At 40.9% G+C, this 17227-nt stretch overlaps 1 protein-coding gene across 1 annotated transcript; it reads right to left on the bottom strand.

Moving 5' to 3' along the window:
* Positions 1–1358: 1358 nt before the first annotated feature.
* Positions 1359–15535, bottom strand: LOC144100445 (uncharacterized). The gene is made up of 5 exons (XM_077633403.1): positions 15235–15535; positions 13302–13431; positions 7682–7745; positions 6922–7090; positions 1359–1685 (listed from the first exon to the last, which is right to left on the bottom strand). The coding sequence occupies exons 1-5, from the start codon at positions 15318–15320 to the stop codon at positions 1544–1546; spliced, it is 591 nt and encodes a 196-aa protein (XP_077489529.1). The 5' UTR covers positions 15321–15535; the 3' UTR covers positions 1359–1543.
* Positions 15536–17227: the final 1692 nt, after the last annotated feature.

Below are 17227 nucleotides of genomic sequence, written 5' to 3'. Positions count from 1 at the left end.
CTCCAGGCAAGGGGCGCACAAATAGGAAAGTCCCATCGTTTCGGCATCGGCTCGGTCCTTTCTTCATGTTCGCGCTCAAGCCATTTACTGCAGGCATGTATTACTGGCGGCTAAACCGACTGGCGCGAGTGCGAAGAAACCATTGAACACCTTCACTGCCGCTCTCTGTGACGGCGGAGTAGTACATCCTCTCCGCTCCGTGCCCCGGCTCGGCTGGACAAAAGGCCATTCTCTGAGAGCACCATGAGGCCTCACGCTCCACCTACGTGGAGGAGCCTACAAAATCGCGCCTTCTCTACTGGTGGTTTAATGCGCGGACCGCAGTTCCCCATATTTTGAAGCGAAAAGCTTCACTAGGCTCATTAGCACCGGGCTTCGCGTGAGCCACACTACAGATTTTCCACAGCTGCGCATGCGCGAAGCCGAGTGACATCACGCGGAGCGCAGGTGGTCGCTGCTCCCGCAGCCGTCGTAGCCACCGTGCGCTGACTCCATCGTCTGACCGTGAAACCGAGTGACGTCACGCGGAGCGCAGGTGGCCGCTGCTGCTGTAGCCGTTGTCGCCGCCGCGCGCTGCCTCCGTCGTCTGACCTTTCGCCGTGGGAGGAGGAGAATACCCAGAAGTGGTAGCCTGGGAGCTGGAGATTTTAATAGCCTTATATAATGACTGTACAAGCTTTGTATACCTACACTGTAAGAAAAAATCCCGCATAAATACAGGACATGTGGCCGCTAACTTTGTTGCCGCAACATGTGCTGCACCACTCCGTTGTGCACACACCCGTGGTAAAGTGGTGCGGTGCATTTTGCGGAAACAAGGTTAGCGCACACAAGCTACGTACCCTGTGATGATGTCAAATGTCCTGTATGCCACGGTGTATGTGCTGTTATTATGTCAACATAACACCAACCATCACAACAACGTATAGCATGCATGCTGTAACCAAGTTAACATGACAGGATCTGTGTTATACGACTACATATCACGTTCTGCTCTCATGCTGCACTGTACATTCCACTGCAAAGATGCTAACATACGCATGTCCCGTAGCATTTGAGCAGCCCATGTTCATCTCTGAAAGCTGACTGAACACATGCTGTTTAATGCTTGATGGCACATGATACGCAATATTACACTCCTGTATTTTCTGATCGGAGCCAGGCCCACGTTCAGGTAAGAGGCATGCTATGCATGGTAAATGCGTCATGTGTGTAGCATGCAAACAAATTTTTCTGCACACAGATTACGTATCAAAATGAACACACTTTGAAAGTAAATAGCTTGCGTGTGGTATTTTTCACCTCCTTCAAACACAATCTAGGAAGTGATAAAATTGCATAGAAGTGAATTAGTTTGAAACAGTTTTAATTAAGAACACAAAAAGGTACAAAAATAGCAAAAACAAGCTACACATCAAATGATATACATTATGCATGTACTTGCAAATCGAATCTAATTTCCAATATCTAACTTCCAATATCAGAATTCGTAATCTGAGCTACGCAATAAATCCAAAATGAAAGATCAATGTTCACAAACACACTAAATCCGAGACATGCAATCTTGCCACTTTTTTTTTAATTTGTCAAGCTGCTGAAGGGCGCTGTGCAGTTTTGGGTGGACTGAGGTGATCCTCCGGTTCAACTGCTGGCTCCCTTCCTCTGGGTTCATGCCCACTAGTTGCCTGAAAAGAACAAGACATATTAAGAAGCTAGATCATCCGAATTAAGACGTGCAGAATTATAGGGCTAGTCTAAATGTAGATCCGCCTTTGCTCTTTGTGCCACTTCTGTGGAAATAAGGGTTCATGTTAACATCATTTACATGGTTATACTAGCTTTTCAAGAAGAACCACGTATCACAAAACACAGAGGAAGAGATGCTGTGATGCCAAGAAAGCAAATGCCTCCAGCATTAGGCAGGCAACAGTAATAGCAATACTGCAGTTACTCACTGCATTCTGATTTAGCATGCTTTACATAGCAAATTTCTGGTGCCAGAAATATGCCTTGTGCATGCTGTTGCTGCCACATGCCTAAGCTTCTAATTTTAAGAAAAAGTTTTGAATTCTGTGAATTCCATATGAAGAATCTGCAATACTCTCCGCGGCCTTACAGCAACAGCTCGCATGCCATCGCTTCCTTTTCTCACTGCTTCATGGTCCATGCGGCACAGTTCTGTGCTTGTTAGCAATTTTTTTCCTTCCCTACTACTCAAGGCTCTTTCAGTGCCTTCTATTCTTTCTCAGTAGTCTGCACGGTTTCCTTTCCACATTCCTGGCCACCAAAAAGTTGGCTTACTCTCGCAGCTCAATAGTCTGTTGGGTGAGCTCGCTATGGGCGTAAAAAAGTTAGAAAAAAAATTGCTCTGTATTCATACCTTGGATCCAATATAACGTGAGGTGCTTTCTGAAGCATATGATTTTAAAAATAAACTCGTGCTGCATTTGCGCATATATGGTAGTACTGCTTTTGGCAGGTGCCCGTGCTGTAAACCTCATACAAGAGTGTGAGAGCATTGCTGCAAGAGCCGCAGCACTTGTGCTAGTTTGCATGAGCAGAACGGTAGCAAATATATCAAGGCATCAGCTGAACTTTTTTCATTGCCAGGTTGTACCCTTCATGATAAGTCACGTGACAAAAAATAGCATTCCTATCGTTACGTCATCGTACTGATTACTGAAGGCACAATATCGTCCAAAAAAGTTAATGTGGCTGCTAGCACACCATTGCACAGAAATGCTAAAATCAGCGGGGTTTTTTTTCAAAAACTAGGGATCTTATACATGACTAGGCAATGCAGTTGAGCTCAGATTTTAATACTGAGCCAAATGATTAATGTAGCTTAAGAAAGTTATTAACTGAGCCATAGTCACATAAATGCTGGCCTTCAAGATTTCAGGAAGGCCATGAAGAACTGCCCTAAAGCACGATACACAATAAGCAGACAGGCTGAGCGCACATGTGTGCATGTTGTCTTTTAGCACAACTCTTGCTGGGTGTGGAGAATAGAAAAAAACTAGCACCTTTCCCAAGACTTACTTTGCAACTACAGCACATTAAATTACAACTCATCTCTCGAGGAGGGCCGGCTCAAGGGCGGTAAGAATATGAAAATAAATATTCTTTCCTAGCTGCCTTGCTAAACTGCAGGCTTACATAAGCCATGCCCAACATGAATTCAAGAACAGCAGATACCAAAATATTGCTTGCATGTTTTCTTTTTTCAAATCATGTATTAGGCATTAGTATATATGAATTACCTTGTAGTATTTCCCTATTGCAGCTAAATTATTTATAATCGTATTTTTTCTTGATGCTATTTATACTTCATGAACCAAACAATGGCCTCGACATGTGAGGAGTGAACTGCAGTATAATCACTGATTCCTAGTTATAAATCACTGTACATGTGTTGCACCATCATAGCAGCTCCATGTTTGAAAACAGTCACTGTGGAAACCTGAGCATTTTTAAATCCACGTGTTACCGCCTGCTCTGACCTGCACTGCAGAAGCTACGCCTTGGACTCAATCATGGCATCTGTGATGTCACATGCAACCCATGTAAGCAGGGAAGCTGGTCTTAGAAAAAAAATTTGCAATCATAGTCACAACTATGAAAATTCCATGGAACGTGTTTCTATGCGGCGATTCCAAATATGTCATGGAATTTTATAGACATCTAGTGCTTGTGCACTTATATGTTAAGTAAGATTTTGGAGAGAAACTAAGAAATTTTGCTGCAGAAAATTTGCTGAAACGCATGCTATTATTTTTGTCTTGACATCAACGAAAGGTAAAATTATCCTGCCTATCATATAACTTGAGTTATAAGGTTCTTGTGTTGCCATTTTAAAAACAAGAATATGTACACGCTTGCCTTCCCGTTTCTGAAGTGGCAACTTCAAACACCAACAACTTAATTTCTATGATAAGTAAGATGATAATTTTACCCTTATTGCATTCCATGACGTCACTACAAATGAATGGCATGCCTTTTATCAAGTTTCCTCCAGCAAAATTTCTTACAATTTCTCTCCAAAATCTTACATATTACATAACATAATTAAATTGAATGGCATATTTTCAATTAGCATACAAAAACATAGTGGACAGGGTTTTATACCTTCGGCTTTTTTTTGGCTTTTGGTATTTTTTTGCTTTGGTATATTATTGGCCTTTGGTACCTTTGGTATTTTTTTGTCAATTATTGGAATAAGCCTGTGATAGCTATGCTGGGGCACACATTCCCACGCATTTACTTTTCCTTTCTTTGCCATGTTCCTTGAACTTGAGACACCAACATAAGGAAATGACAGATGTTTGATTCTTACAGAAAAAATCACAACTGTGAAGCATTTCTTTCATTTACGAAAGTCGTGTTATACTTGTTTCAAAGAACAGAAAAGACATCTTGAGGATGATTACAGACAGTTAAGCATCCAGACTGACAGCGAAATGTACCTCCGAACACTTGTGTTGAGCTTGAAAATCTAGCTAACGATGACGTTAATCATAACCAGGGTGCTCAAGTGCAGGTGAGTAACTGTTTCCTTATTCTTTTAGTTAATAGAAGAAGCATTCTTCGCAAACAAGACACCTATAGAGGGTATAGTTTTTTTAGTACCGAAGTCAAGGCATTTGCCCATTACACCTTCCTACATAAACTTCAGTTTGTTTTACCAGTCCATTGTCTTTATGCATTTCATCCTGAAAATGGTAGCACAAATCATGTAATCTGATAGCTAAACATAGAGATGCGTATTACAAAAGTACGCACTTCAATATTATACTGAACATTTAGACATTATTATGCAGCTTCAAGAGTTGGCTATCCCGTAGCATTCACACCAGCAGAATATACGTTTCAAGTAGATGACACGAGCCTGAAATTTCACCTTAGATGTAGCACTTCGACTTACGTTATTAAATTGCAGTATGGAACGTTATTTCCAATGCACCACATTACTCTTTCAACATAAATGGAAAGCAACGCGTTCTTAAATTTTATTGTGACCTCAAGCACAGCAAATGACAGCTTGGAAAATGCGAAATGAAAATCCTGCACACATTTTCTTTGCAAAAAGTTGATGTAGGGCTACAGAAAAGACTCCGAATAAGGTGCAGCCAACTTGACATTATTCTGTAATTAAACCACATTGCCTGGCAGGTTGTCTTAACACAATGGTGAAACATTGCAATGGCATGCAAACAAAGCAAAGAAAGGGCATAGCACTCCTGTACATTAGCGAATCAGTGCGTTACATCCACTGGTCTCCACTAAGGGGCTGAATGATGCAAAAGATGCCTGAGCATGAAGTCACTGTAAGTGAATGGGCTTGTCCCAGAAGCCAGCCTTTCACAGTACACTGAATGAGACATCAGCAAAGTTCTGAGGTTTCCGTTTCGCATCATTCATTACACATATAGTCTTTCCGTCATTTTTGCCTTTTTTCACAACAATGCGTGGTTGTTGCACCATCAACTATGCAAGAAGACTAGCCTTGTCTCCTAGGCTCTGTGTCGTCCTGTTGCACTACAAAATACCCGTCTAATAATATGCACCACAAAGCCCAGCATGAAGTTTTGCTTAGTATTCAAGTTCTAATTTGCGTGATACTGCATATTATGTTGCAGTTACCAGGTTGCAAACGTTGATTTTTATTGTCATGTAGTAAGTGGAAAATTTCCGCAGCTAGCCAACCACTTTGCCAAGTTGTATTCTTTTGAGCGAAGCCGACAAAGGATGTACCTAGTACCCAATGTGACGTCAGTGGTGTCCTGGTACACGAGGGTATCAAGTACTGCTTTGTATTGTAGCAGAAAAAGTACTATGCCTGAATGGGCTTTTATTCATGGGGCTTGGTGCAGTTGGCTTAAAGCAGTGCATGTCCTCTACCACTCTCTCCTGTTGGCCATTTCTCTCGCGCTGCACATATCTAAAATGGCACATGCTGCCGTAAATATTCATCGTTCTCACAAGTCGTTCCTTTAGCTCATGACTAGCCCAAAAACTATTTTGCGTGCTTCAGGTAGGTGCCGCTAGATAAACTTGGCTGTGCTATAGGCATGTCCGGTAGCTAAATGAACGCTTAAAGCAATAAACATTTTCATCCACCATCGATGTCAGGAGACATCGGCTGTTTGCAACTTCTAGCGCTGTATATTTGAAGTATTTAAAATCGAGCGGCTGTTCAAAGGACGGGTGCCCTGGTTTCTGTCATGGTTCGCCTATTCTCTGCTATGCGAAAATTCAGTTATAAGATGACGTTAGCCTCATTGTCATTCTACTAGTACTCCATTGCACTCTGAAGAAAAGAACGCAGAGTGCTATGCAAGCACCTCTTTACCGCAGCATCTGCATGGATATTTTCCTGGATTTCCCTGAAACTGGAAGGTATGACAAGCGATGCTCACATTTCTCGTGTTCATATTTCTTATTTCTGTGATACAACAGCAGTTGCCACCAGAGAGTGGCATAAAAACTATGTACGAAAGGATGAAAGCTGTGGTTGCATTCACTGAAAAGCACAGCAGCCTTCCGTCTTCTGACACAAGCCATCCAACTTCCAGTGGCTTCACGTATGCTCAGCTCATATGAGAGAATGTGCCATCCAGCCACCTAGTGAAGATTAGTAGTTACTTTCTTTTTTTGTCCGTGTGCCACTGCACTGTTTCACCATAGTGTTAGACCAACTCGCCCATCAGTTCGTGTTATTAAGGTTGTCAAACTATGCACAAAATGCACGTGCACATTGAATCGGAACAATGTCGAGATGCTGCAGGAGGGATGCCAGGCATATGCAGTTTACATGCTATTTTTTTCCTCACGTCTTACTGAGTATATACTGCAACAGTCATAAAGAGATAGATATGATAAAAACTTGTCTATACACAAGAGAAAAATTTATGTGGTTACCTCTGAATGAATTCCAATGTGGCTTGCACTTCTTGATTGTATTTCATGTTGAGACAAAAGTACGCAGCATACAGGGTCTCCATGGCGGCCAGAAAGCTCAGTCCTTCAAAGCACTTTGCTCCATCGAGTGTCACAATGCACGTACAATCACAGTCAAAGATGCTTGTGCCTGAAAAGAAAATTATCAACGACTGCATCAAAAACTGAGTTCGGATTAAATATTAGCAATTGTGGAGCAATTCGTTTTTTTTAATGCTACAGCTCAGAAGAATAATTTTTAGCATGATAATACGAACATGAGGCATACAAATCTTTCTCACATAGCTGGTCATGTCAGCACAGCTCACAAAAAAAATATGACGGCACCTCTATGTAGATGCAAATGCTAGACACTGAAGGTATTTATAAAGCAACGGACAAGAGCAGATGGATGAATGGCAATGCATGCGATATTCTCAAGTTAATATTATAGGCCACAAACCTGAATTTTATAGCTACACTAACAAGGTTCTAGCAGCGGGTTATGCTGCCAGGTACAATCTCAAAGAGAAGACTGTGGCATGAGGATGGTTAATTTAGCTTGCTTGGCATGCCTCATCGAATTCTTGAAGCTGCATTGAGTCTGACATACAGGGTAATTCACAACAACCTCCTTCGTTACCACGCTCTAATTCTTTGTGATCAATGAGGTTTCATACTTCCATGCTTTTTAGAAGGTTATACTCTGCTCAAAGCATTCAGAAAATTATTAAAATCTTACCAAGTACAACCACCATTGGTGTAGGAGGCAGGTCACTAATCAGTTCAGAAACACAGGTTGATGTCTGTGGAGGTAAGAAGCCATTATCATAAGCAGATGAATATAAGGAAACTGCATGTTCAACACAAGGGCACACAGGTAACAAGTGTGCTGAAGAATCACAGGAATAATGAACACCTGGCTAATTGCAGCAGCAGGACTACAAAAAGGAAAGTTCACAGCTTTTTGCACTTTGGTAAACTTTGAGGTGGTGCCCATAAAATTCTACTGGAACAATGACGCATGTTAATTGTTAATTTTTCGTTGCCACTGGCTACAATTTCTGTGAACTCAAATGATGGAGCAAGTGCTCTAGAATTTTACAGAGATATGTGAAAGTTTCATCTACGGTCATAAAGCAGAAATTATGCTAATGCTGAGAGGCTACCAAATATCCATCCCCGCAATAATCTCACCTAAAAAACACTAAATAGGAACTCTGTCTTTTCCTTGAAGAAAATGCACAGCAATGGGAACACCCCACTGAGCAGAGCTTTTGGACGGCCCATGTCCTGCCCTGTCTGTCATAAGGAGCCATTGAAGTGCCTCGTCTCCCTTCAGGCTGTGCCGCAGGAATGCATACAAGACCTCGAGGTCTGCAATTTCTTGATTGACAAATAATCCTTCCAGCTGCGTGTCCGTTAGCCTAAAAAAAAAAGATGTTTAGCTGTAAAGCCTTCTTGACATCGCTGAAAACAACCATAACAGTGAGCGAAAGGCAATTTGTGTGCTTGCACAAGACTTTCACCCTTTTCAACCTAACGATCCAGTGCTGACCAATTTATCAACATCTACAGGGTATGCCCTCTCTTCTTTGTGTCATGCATTACCCCTTCATTTTTTGGCCCTGCCATCTTGGTGCGAAATTGATGGTCATATGCAATGTGTTTCAGGGAAGCCTGCCACTAATTTTTAAAAATCGGCTTTTTGAGTTATGAAGACTGTTTCTGCGGCAGAATAATACCAGTGTAAGCGGGAAATGCAAACAGGTGAATAAAGTCTGCTAGTAAGTTGGTTAAATAATTTCTGATAATTAAATTCATAACTATCGCAGTCAGGCAACTGGCAGTAATTAAAAATTGTAGCCGGTCATTAGTAATTAAGAGCCATATCAGTGTTTGAATTTCGAAAACACGATTACTCTAGATTTTGTGGCCCAGCAAATTTTAGCTAGATCATGCCAAGATACAAGCACTTTTGAAATGCATGCAGACAAACCAATCCCTCTTGTGCACGTAACTATATATTCGAAATAGCCAAACTTTCCATGTCACAGCGCCAAAGGTAATCGTGTCTCAAAATTCTAAAAATTGACATGGCTATCAGTAATGACCAGCTAGAAATCTCTAATTGCAACCAGGTGCTAACTGTGAGAGTTTTATCAGAACTTAGTTATGCACCTAACTAGTTAACATGCGGGCTTCCCTGAAATATCTGGTATACACTTATATGCATGACCACACTAATACCTCATGCCTACTGCGACATACTATCAACAACAAGAATAAATGGACTGCAAAAATTGTTGATCTTGTACTGCAAGGTAAGGCTCTCAGAAGGCAGCACGACAGACTTACAAAGGCAACTGCACCAGGTGCAGTCATCATCATCATCAGCCTGACTACACCCACTGCAGGGCAAAGGCCTCTCCCATGTCTCTACATTTAACCTTGTCCTTTGTCAACTGTGACCACCGTACCCGGCAAACTTCTCATCCGCCCACCTAACTTTCTGCGCCCCCTGCTATGCTTGTCTTCTCTTGGAATCCACTCCGTTACCCATAGGTGCAGTCTACTCCCGACTATATTAACTACTGCTGCACCGAGTTTCAAATTAAGTAAAATTTTAACCCAATTTTTTAATTTTGTTCACTTTTCAGACATGATAATGAATGCTCACAGCCTGTAATTTATGGATTCCTTATTACTTAAAAAGTTATTGCACTAATTGTTGGAAGTTATTCTTTGACATTGCATCTGGTAGTAGAAGTGCCCTAATCCAATACGTGGCTTACCCTGCACATTCGGCATCCAGCATTACTTTAACACACACTCAGCAACAGTTACTTTTCCTGAAACCTCAAACAACAGTTCAATTTACTGACATGCAGCTTGCAAATACAGTTGCATACATGCCTTCTAAAATGGGCCAGGAAGTGCCGTTGCGTGAACAGCAAGGGCCACTCTTTCTGTACATCACAAGCTCGCTTGCCCTTAGTGTTGATGGTCGCTCGAATTGCTGCATAAGCACGCATCAAGAGTTCTTCTTGCAGAGGAATGTTTTGCTCCTCTAGAGCTTTCAGCAAGAAGCATTTTTTTTTGCTTCCTCACAATCATTGAAGTCTATGGCAGTGACTGGTGGCTGCCATTCTGTGCAGCCATAAGTTGTCCTTGCTGTTGCCCTCTTCAGAGGCCCTCCGCACAATTCCTCAGAAAGGCGCTTACATCCGCGCCTTGCGTTTTCAATTCGGCACTTAATTTTGTAAGCAAGTCCATGAAACGTTTTACCCCCTGAAGAGGTGGACAGTGCGTCACAGAGTGCTGACGAATATTTCTGGCCGACACGATTGGCCACTGACCGGATTTGCTTTGCAGTTGGCCTTGAGGCCGCTTTGCACATTGCTGTTGCTATTAGTCTTACTACTTCTTGATATTGACTTCGTTCAAGTGGATTTGATGCACTCAGGGCTGTTAGAGTTTCATGAGACAGGGAGTTCTATGGAATCGTCAATGAGTGAAAAGCTTCCAGTGATAGCTGGGGGGACGACGTTAAAGGCTCCTCTGTAAACAACATTCAAATGCAATCATACTTGGCAAAGGAGTTGAGTGGTAACAATACCAGTACCTACAGCAGCCGAACAAATTGCAAGATGGAATTTATTGCACAGCATTTAGAATCATTTAAACCTCTGCCCCATATTTTTGATCAAGTCGGATAGTCAGTTCAGCATGATGTATCATCATCATCACCATCATTCTATGTCCACTGCAGGACAAAAACCTCTTCCATATCCCTCCAATTAACCCTGTCTTGTGCCATCTGCGGCCATTTTAACCCTGAAAACTTTCTAATTTCATCTGCCTTCCTGACTTCGTCTCCTGTTATGCTAGCACTTGTAGCACTACCCTTTAAGGACTATAGACAACTAATTTTATTACGCGTTTTCTTTTTCAAATGATGCATCAGACATGGAATACATGAATTACCAGATGGTACTAAACCTACAACAGCTAAATAATTTATAATTGAATTTCTTCTCCCATGCTGTTTCGGCTTCATCGACCGAACGATGACTGTGACATCAAGTTGATGTTTTGGTCACGTGATCAACTAGAAAAGCTAACATAATCAGCAGATATGTAGATTTAATTCACTACGACATTTAATCCAGCTTCTTCCAAGACCTGAAATGACAAAAATGATTTCTCACTTGACGTCAGAGTCTTCGTTCGGTCAATGAAACCGAAACACATTAGAGAAAAAATTCAGTTATAAATTATTTAGCAGTTGTAGGCAAATACCACCTGTTTCATTCTGTCACCGAATGTTACAGCTATCAGTTTCTTTTCCATAGCTTACTGAATTGCCCTGAATTTATGTTCACCAAACTTGTTAGCCTCCACACTTCTGCCCCGTAGGAGAGTACAGATATGGCTGTTACTTCCCTCAGAAATGCTTGTAAACTGCCATTCATCACCTGAGAGTACCTGCCAAGTGCACTCCACCCCATTCTTATTCTCCTAGTTATTTTACTCTCATAATCCAGGTCTGCAGTCACTAACTGTCCAAAGTAGGTGCATTCCTTACAGCTCCAATCTTAACCACATTTCTGCATATTATTTTTAGATGCACTGCTCTACTTTGCCTGCCTAGGTCATTGACCATGCTTTATGAGAAATGTTGTGGTGGGGAGCTTCAGATGATTTGACCACCTAGGGAACTTTCATGTGTACTGGCATCACACAGTGTACTGGCGGTTTTCTATTTTACCCTTTTTAAATTTGGCTGCAATGGCCAGGAATCAAACCTTTGAACTCGTTGACCCTTGACCACTCACAGAGTTGTGAGTGGCACTCCGTCCCATTATCTTCTCTTGTGTGTGTTTTTGGCGCCTTTAAATAATTACAATGAGCTGCTTTAGCAAGGACATGTGGTTTGCTGTGCCCAACATAGGGGCAGCAGAAGTCAATTATATGAGCAGGATGCAGCTTTGCTTTTTGTAGCTGCCTTTGCTTAATTTACTCTGGCCTTATGTCAAGCAGGTGCAGTCATTTGAAAAAAGCTAATAACAGCAGCCACACCAAAATAATATTGTGATAGTACAAGTTTTGCTTGGCAGAAATTGCTCCAGCTCTCTTTTCAGATTATGACTACACTGGCATTTCTCGTTACACTCAACCTGCTTTCCACTCATTTCTGTAGCACTTTCCTTTCTTCGAAACAGAAAAGGATACAATCAAGCTTGGGATGACAGTATGCCAAACTCTAGTGCCTTTCCTTTTTTTCACCTTTATTTTTTCTCTGAGAGACGTCTTGGTCCAGAGAAAAGTATAGCAACTATAGCACTATGTTATAATTTTTCTGGTTTTCTTACACAGCTTGCTCACATGTACAGTCATACACAAAAGCCTGTGTGTTGCAGATTCGTGGCAATAAATGTATTCCTGTGTAGCCAGGCAAAGCACGGCAATGAAAAGTACACACGCATGATGACATATGCGTGCTCCATTTGCTGGAATGAATAGCTGACTTTCTAGCGAGGTAATGCAGAATTTTTTTTTTTTTTTCGGCCAATCTGCATCCTGCAAACTTTTGTCAATGACTGTACAACCATCACATCGGAGCTCTGGTGTCATAGTGCAGTAGCAGGGCTCTTAATCAAAACTCACGGATCTTCTCACTCAATATAACTAGGTGTAGTGGCTACAACAATGCATCCTTGGCATGCAGTTTGCTTGCTTCAAGATTTACCAGTCATGAGAAAAAAATTATTAAAGCAGAACTGTTTGTGCACATAGTTTGGTAAATACAGTTAAACCACTACAGTCCACCACACTAAACAGATGCTGTTGATCACTTGACCCCATCGTTAGCCTAGAATAAACTTGATGCTCAGGCTAATGCTTGCTTCAAGTTATCAATTATACTGATAGCAAATCTAAATTACTTCATAATTAACATGCCTGCCCTTTGTCTACATCAGGGTATAATAAGAATGCATATTAGTCAGGTCAGACCCATAGAGCCGCATAACTCTACTGATGCAAAAGGTGCGCATTCTGTGCGATGCCAGTGCCTGTATATTAAAGAATCCCATATGGTTGAAATTAATTCGGAGCCCTGCACTAAGGCATCTCTCTTAGCCCATGTGCAGCTTCAGGATCACAAGCCATACCAGCCTAATGAATGCAAAGCAATGTGTAACAACACACTTCAATGCACACTCGAGAAATGTTATGTTGTCAGCCTCATCTGTGAATCCTCTGAGTACCAGGGCTTGAAATTTACCTTGGCCAGAAGATAGGTGGTGCATGTGCTTATGAATAGCGACAGAGTGTTGCATGCACTGAAAGCATCATACCTGCATTGAAACGATCTGAAGTGAAAGCACTGGAGCCAAGTATGAATGTGCAGCCCAAATTGCCACCAAAGTTTTCTTGAATGTACTTAAAGCTTTCCTCATCAACTTCTGTGCCGTCTTCAAGAAATACCTAGGACAAAAAAGGACATTTTAGAATGTGAATTTTTAAAGCAAGGATCCATACAGTCTAGCAGGCTGGTTAACGATCTCGAGGCTAAAGGGAAGATGTGGATCTTAAAAATGAAAATGTTTATTACAAGATATAAAGTAAAGAAATTAGCTGTGGATATGTAATACTTCCTTCTATTTTCGAACATATAATTAGTTTCAGTACATCTCAATCGGTTTTCATATTATGGAAAAATAACTGAAGCCTAATTACGTAATTTATTACAGGTTGTTCAGACACTTTCCCTCACCCATGCAAAGCTATGCTATTTGTATTGTTATTGAGGTACAACATCATACAGAAATGTTCAATTTTGTTAAAGCATCATAATTACGAAATATAATTAGGTGACATTAAAATTTGATATGTTCGACCGAGCTACAAAAATATAGCATAGCTCCATGGTTCAGTTCTTTCTGATCTCGACAGTATAAGTTTAATTGAAATTGCACCACAAAAGCATAATGAAAGCATCTGTAAGGGTAATCAAGTTGGCAAAAACACGAAGTGGAAAAAACTGCATTTGAGATGCGCATGCCAGGCACTTTAGAGGCCCTTGTAGAGGCCGCAGAAAATGGCAGAATGCAGATATTCCTAGAGAACTTCCCCATACTAATTAATGCTTAAATGTAGGGAAGAGCGGCAGTTTTCAAACAAGAGCAAAATGGTGGCCATTGGATATGCGGTTCTGCCGCATTTTGCCCCGAAATCACCATTTCAGTGTGTTGGTGGCATCAAATATGTCATTTTTAATTTGGTAGCTGGAGGTCAAGTAATCATGACAATATAGCACAGACAAGGATGACGAAACAATACGATGGCACAAACGCTGTCTTTCAAGAAGGTTTACTGCAAACCACGTCAAATATATACATTGCGCCCCCCCCCCCCCCCCAAAAAAAAAAACAATGAACAAGGTATGCCTTACATATTCACACTGGACGCGTTGAAAACAAAACAAAAATTGATTATGGGGCATTTAACCACACGAACTCTTTCTTAGTGAGTGTGAGTGACACAAAAGGTGCGCTACCACAATGATTGTGGTTATTTTAAAATTTTCGTAGCCTTGATTATCTCACACATCAACTTTTCTCTGTGTCTGTCTAGCACAATACAGCGCATGAATTCCAGCACACAGCTCTCAGGATCTGGCAAATGATCGTAATCACGACAGTGAATCATCAAATTCTCCCTCACAGCTTTGTTCACATCATAATGGCGCTTTTTTAACCTCTCATTGGCACACCTGCCAGTTTTACCATTGTAAACATAGCCACAATTCACGGGGATCAAGTACACTATGCCCTCTGTTTCTGAGAATGATGAGTTAAACAAGAACAGTACTGAGAGATGCATGTTTAAAACAGTGCAATGCACATATACCTTTAACCAGAACAGCCAGCCATTCCAAAGCTGTGATCGAGTTGGACTTTTTTTTTCTGAACTGCACTTTCCGGAACCCAGAGGGTCTCCTTTGTGCAGCATCTGCTCATGTGAGAAGCTGATAAGGTGTCGTGATGTGGCCTTCGTAAGGTAAGACTCTGGTCTCCCGAGGCATGATCATATTCGCATTTGTGGATGCCCCCTCGAGCCACCTGATTCTGTCCTCGCACCTCGCAGAGCATGGCTTTTATAAAAACAGCACACCAAAGCATTTCCCAAGTAACAGCGCAGAACACAGACGGGTGCACGAGATGAGAAGGTGACACAACAAGCGCTGACTTGCAATGTTTGTTTTGAGAAATACAGAACTTCATATACCCTTCCATAAAGTCGCCACATGTTCCAAGGACACGTGGCTTGCACACTGTGTGGCACACGCACTCCTGCACAGTCGTGAAAATCATTGCACGTTTGACAGCTCAAGTTCTTTTTTTGTTAGCAGTAGGGACGGTGTGCTGACGCATTGTTCTCGTAGTCTGAATAATCCTAGCTGCCCCAATAATCTCACAGACCACCTGTTCACTGTGTGTTTTCAGCACTTTGCATCGATGATTGACTGAGGAATTGATTTTGCACTGTTGCATTGAGCACTACAGCATATTTTTGTCTGGATACACAGCACAATGCAGTTTTTCGCAACTTTGGAATTTTTTTTGTGAAAGTTATTCAGTTTAATTTTAGTGTAAACAATTTCTCCATGTAGTACATGTTTTGGCGAGGCAATGAAAAGTTTTATATAGCTCATAAATGTTGTGTGGACTTTTTAAAAAAAGTTCCGAAATGAAGCATTTTGAGCTAAAAAACAAACTACAAAAAACAAAAACCTTGTGCAGGCATTGTCTTGACACATGATAAAAAATACAACTCATATAAGTTGTCCAAAAAAATTTTGGAGGCCAAAAAGAAAAGAAACATTTTATCATGAATTTTGTATGGAGACCTACTTTTGCACTAGTCTGGAAAATTCAAAGGGCTGTCAGATGATGAGAAAAATTTTTTCTCATTCGATATTAAGAGAAATTTCTTTTGTGAGTTCAATAAAAAGACAAATTTTTGGACCAAAATCAAAGAGGGTTATGAGCAAACATTGGTGCGTTTGGCATGAAATAACCCATGTAGTCAGCTGCATAAAATTTAGATGAGCTATATTACATGCACCCATCTTTTTTTTTTTAAGCAATGTTACTGCCTCAGGGCATATAAAGGGGGTATGTTTGGGTGGTTTCGCTAGATGCTAAAATAAACTGATGACCACTTGCTTTGAACATGTATAGCAGACCTACTAAAATGACAACTTTTGTCCAATACACAAAATTCAAATGTTATGCTCATTAAATTTTTCTGGTGCTGGCGAGAACGGTGGTAGAAGCCGCGTCAGAACTTGAACATTTATTGTGCCAAACACAAAACAATTGAACACTTGGAAATTCAGAAGTGGAAATATACCAGTAATACAAAAATGGCAACCCTTATCCATTCATTTTAATTAATGAAATACAACCAAATTAACCTATTCAGTTCAAATCTGCATTAGCTATTATAATTTACTCAAGTTCTCTCATGGCCTATGCAGAGGCAGTAAGAGAGGGGAGTGAGCGGTTGCAAAGTGATACATAAGAACAATGCTGAACTGCAGGTTTTTCCAGGAAAAATAAATGCACATATATATTAAAATATTGCAACATCATTATACAGGTTTACGGGGCAAAGGAAATACACATTACACATTGCTATAAAAAATATGTCTTGTACAAAAGATATTAGGGTGAGAAACAAAACAATGCAAGCCGCAGTATCATAATTGGTTCAAAATGTTTAGAAACAGGCGCAACAGCAGCAACCAACAACACCACAATGGCAAAACAATGTATAATTTGTATCAAGAATAATAAAAATAATGCTCAAACATGAAAAATCGGCTCAGTAAATAAATTCAGTGAATTCGGCAGAATATTTCAATTTAATTGTTTCAATTTGCTTGGAGACGAGTATTGCACTTCACTTAATTAATACATTAATTAATTACTGAAATAATGAATTCGATTCAGCTATTGCACGCACTTAATGACATGTTCAATTCTAAGAGATTCACTTGTCAAATGGTTTCACTTGTATATAGATTCACGAAATTATGCAGACAAATAAAAATGCGTACATGTTGTCCTATAGCTGCCTCATCTGTCGAAGACAGGATAAGGAGCGGATTACCTCCCAGGCGCAAAAAAAAAAATGTAATAACGGTATGTATAGCATGTGCCCATCACCTTTCAATACGGCGAATCGAAACCATGTGCGCCCGCGCTTCGCATGT

Source organism: Amblyomma americanum, chromosome 1, assembly GCF_052857255.1.
Source record: "Amblyomma americanum isolate KBUSLIRL-KWMA chromosome 1, ASM5285725v1, whole genome shotgun sequence".
Lineage (NCBI taxonomy): Eukaryota > Metazoa > Arthropoda > Arachnida > Ixodida > Ixodidae > Amblyomma > Amblyomma americanum.
The sequence above is the reverse complement of the archived record's forward strand: the minus strand, read 5'-3'. Positions and strand labels throughout refer to the sequence as shown.

Coding starts and splice junctions, on each gene's coding strand:
- LOC144100445 (XM_077633403.1), bottom strand. CDS start 15,320: ATGATTTTCACGACTGTGCAGGAGTGCGTGTGCCACACAGTGTGCAAG. Junction 7,746..13,301: donor TTCAGATCGTTTCAATGCAG/GTATGATGCTTT, acceptor TTACCTCCACAG/ACATCAACCTGTGTTTCTGA. Junction 7,091..7,681: donor ACCAATGGTGGTTGTACTTG/GTAAGATTTTAA, acceptor TTTTCTTTTCAG/GCACAAGCATCTTTGACTGT.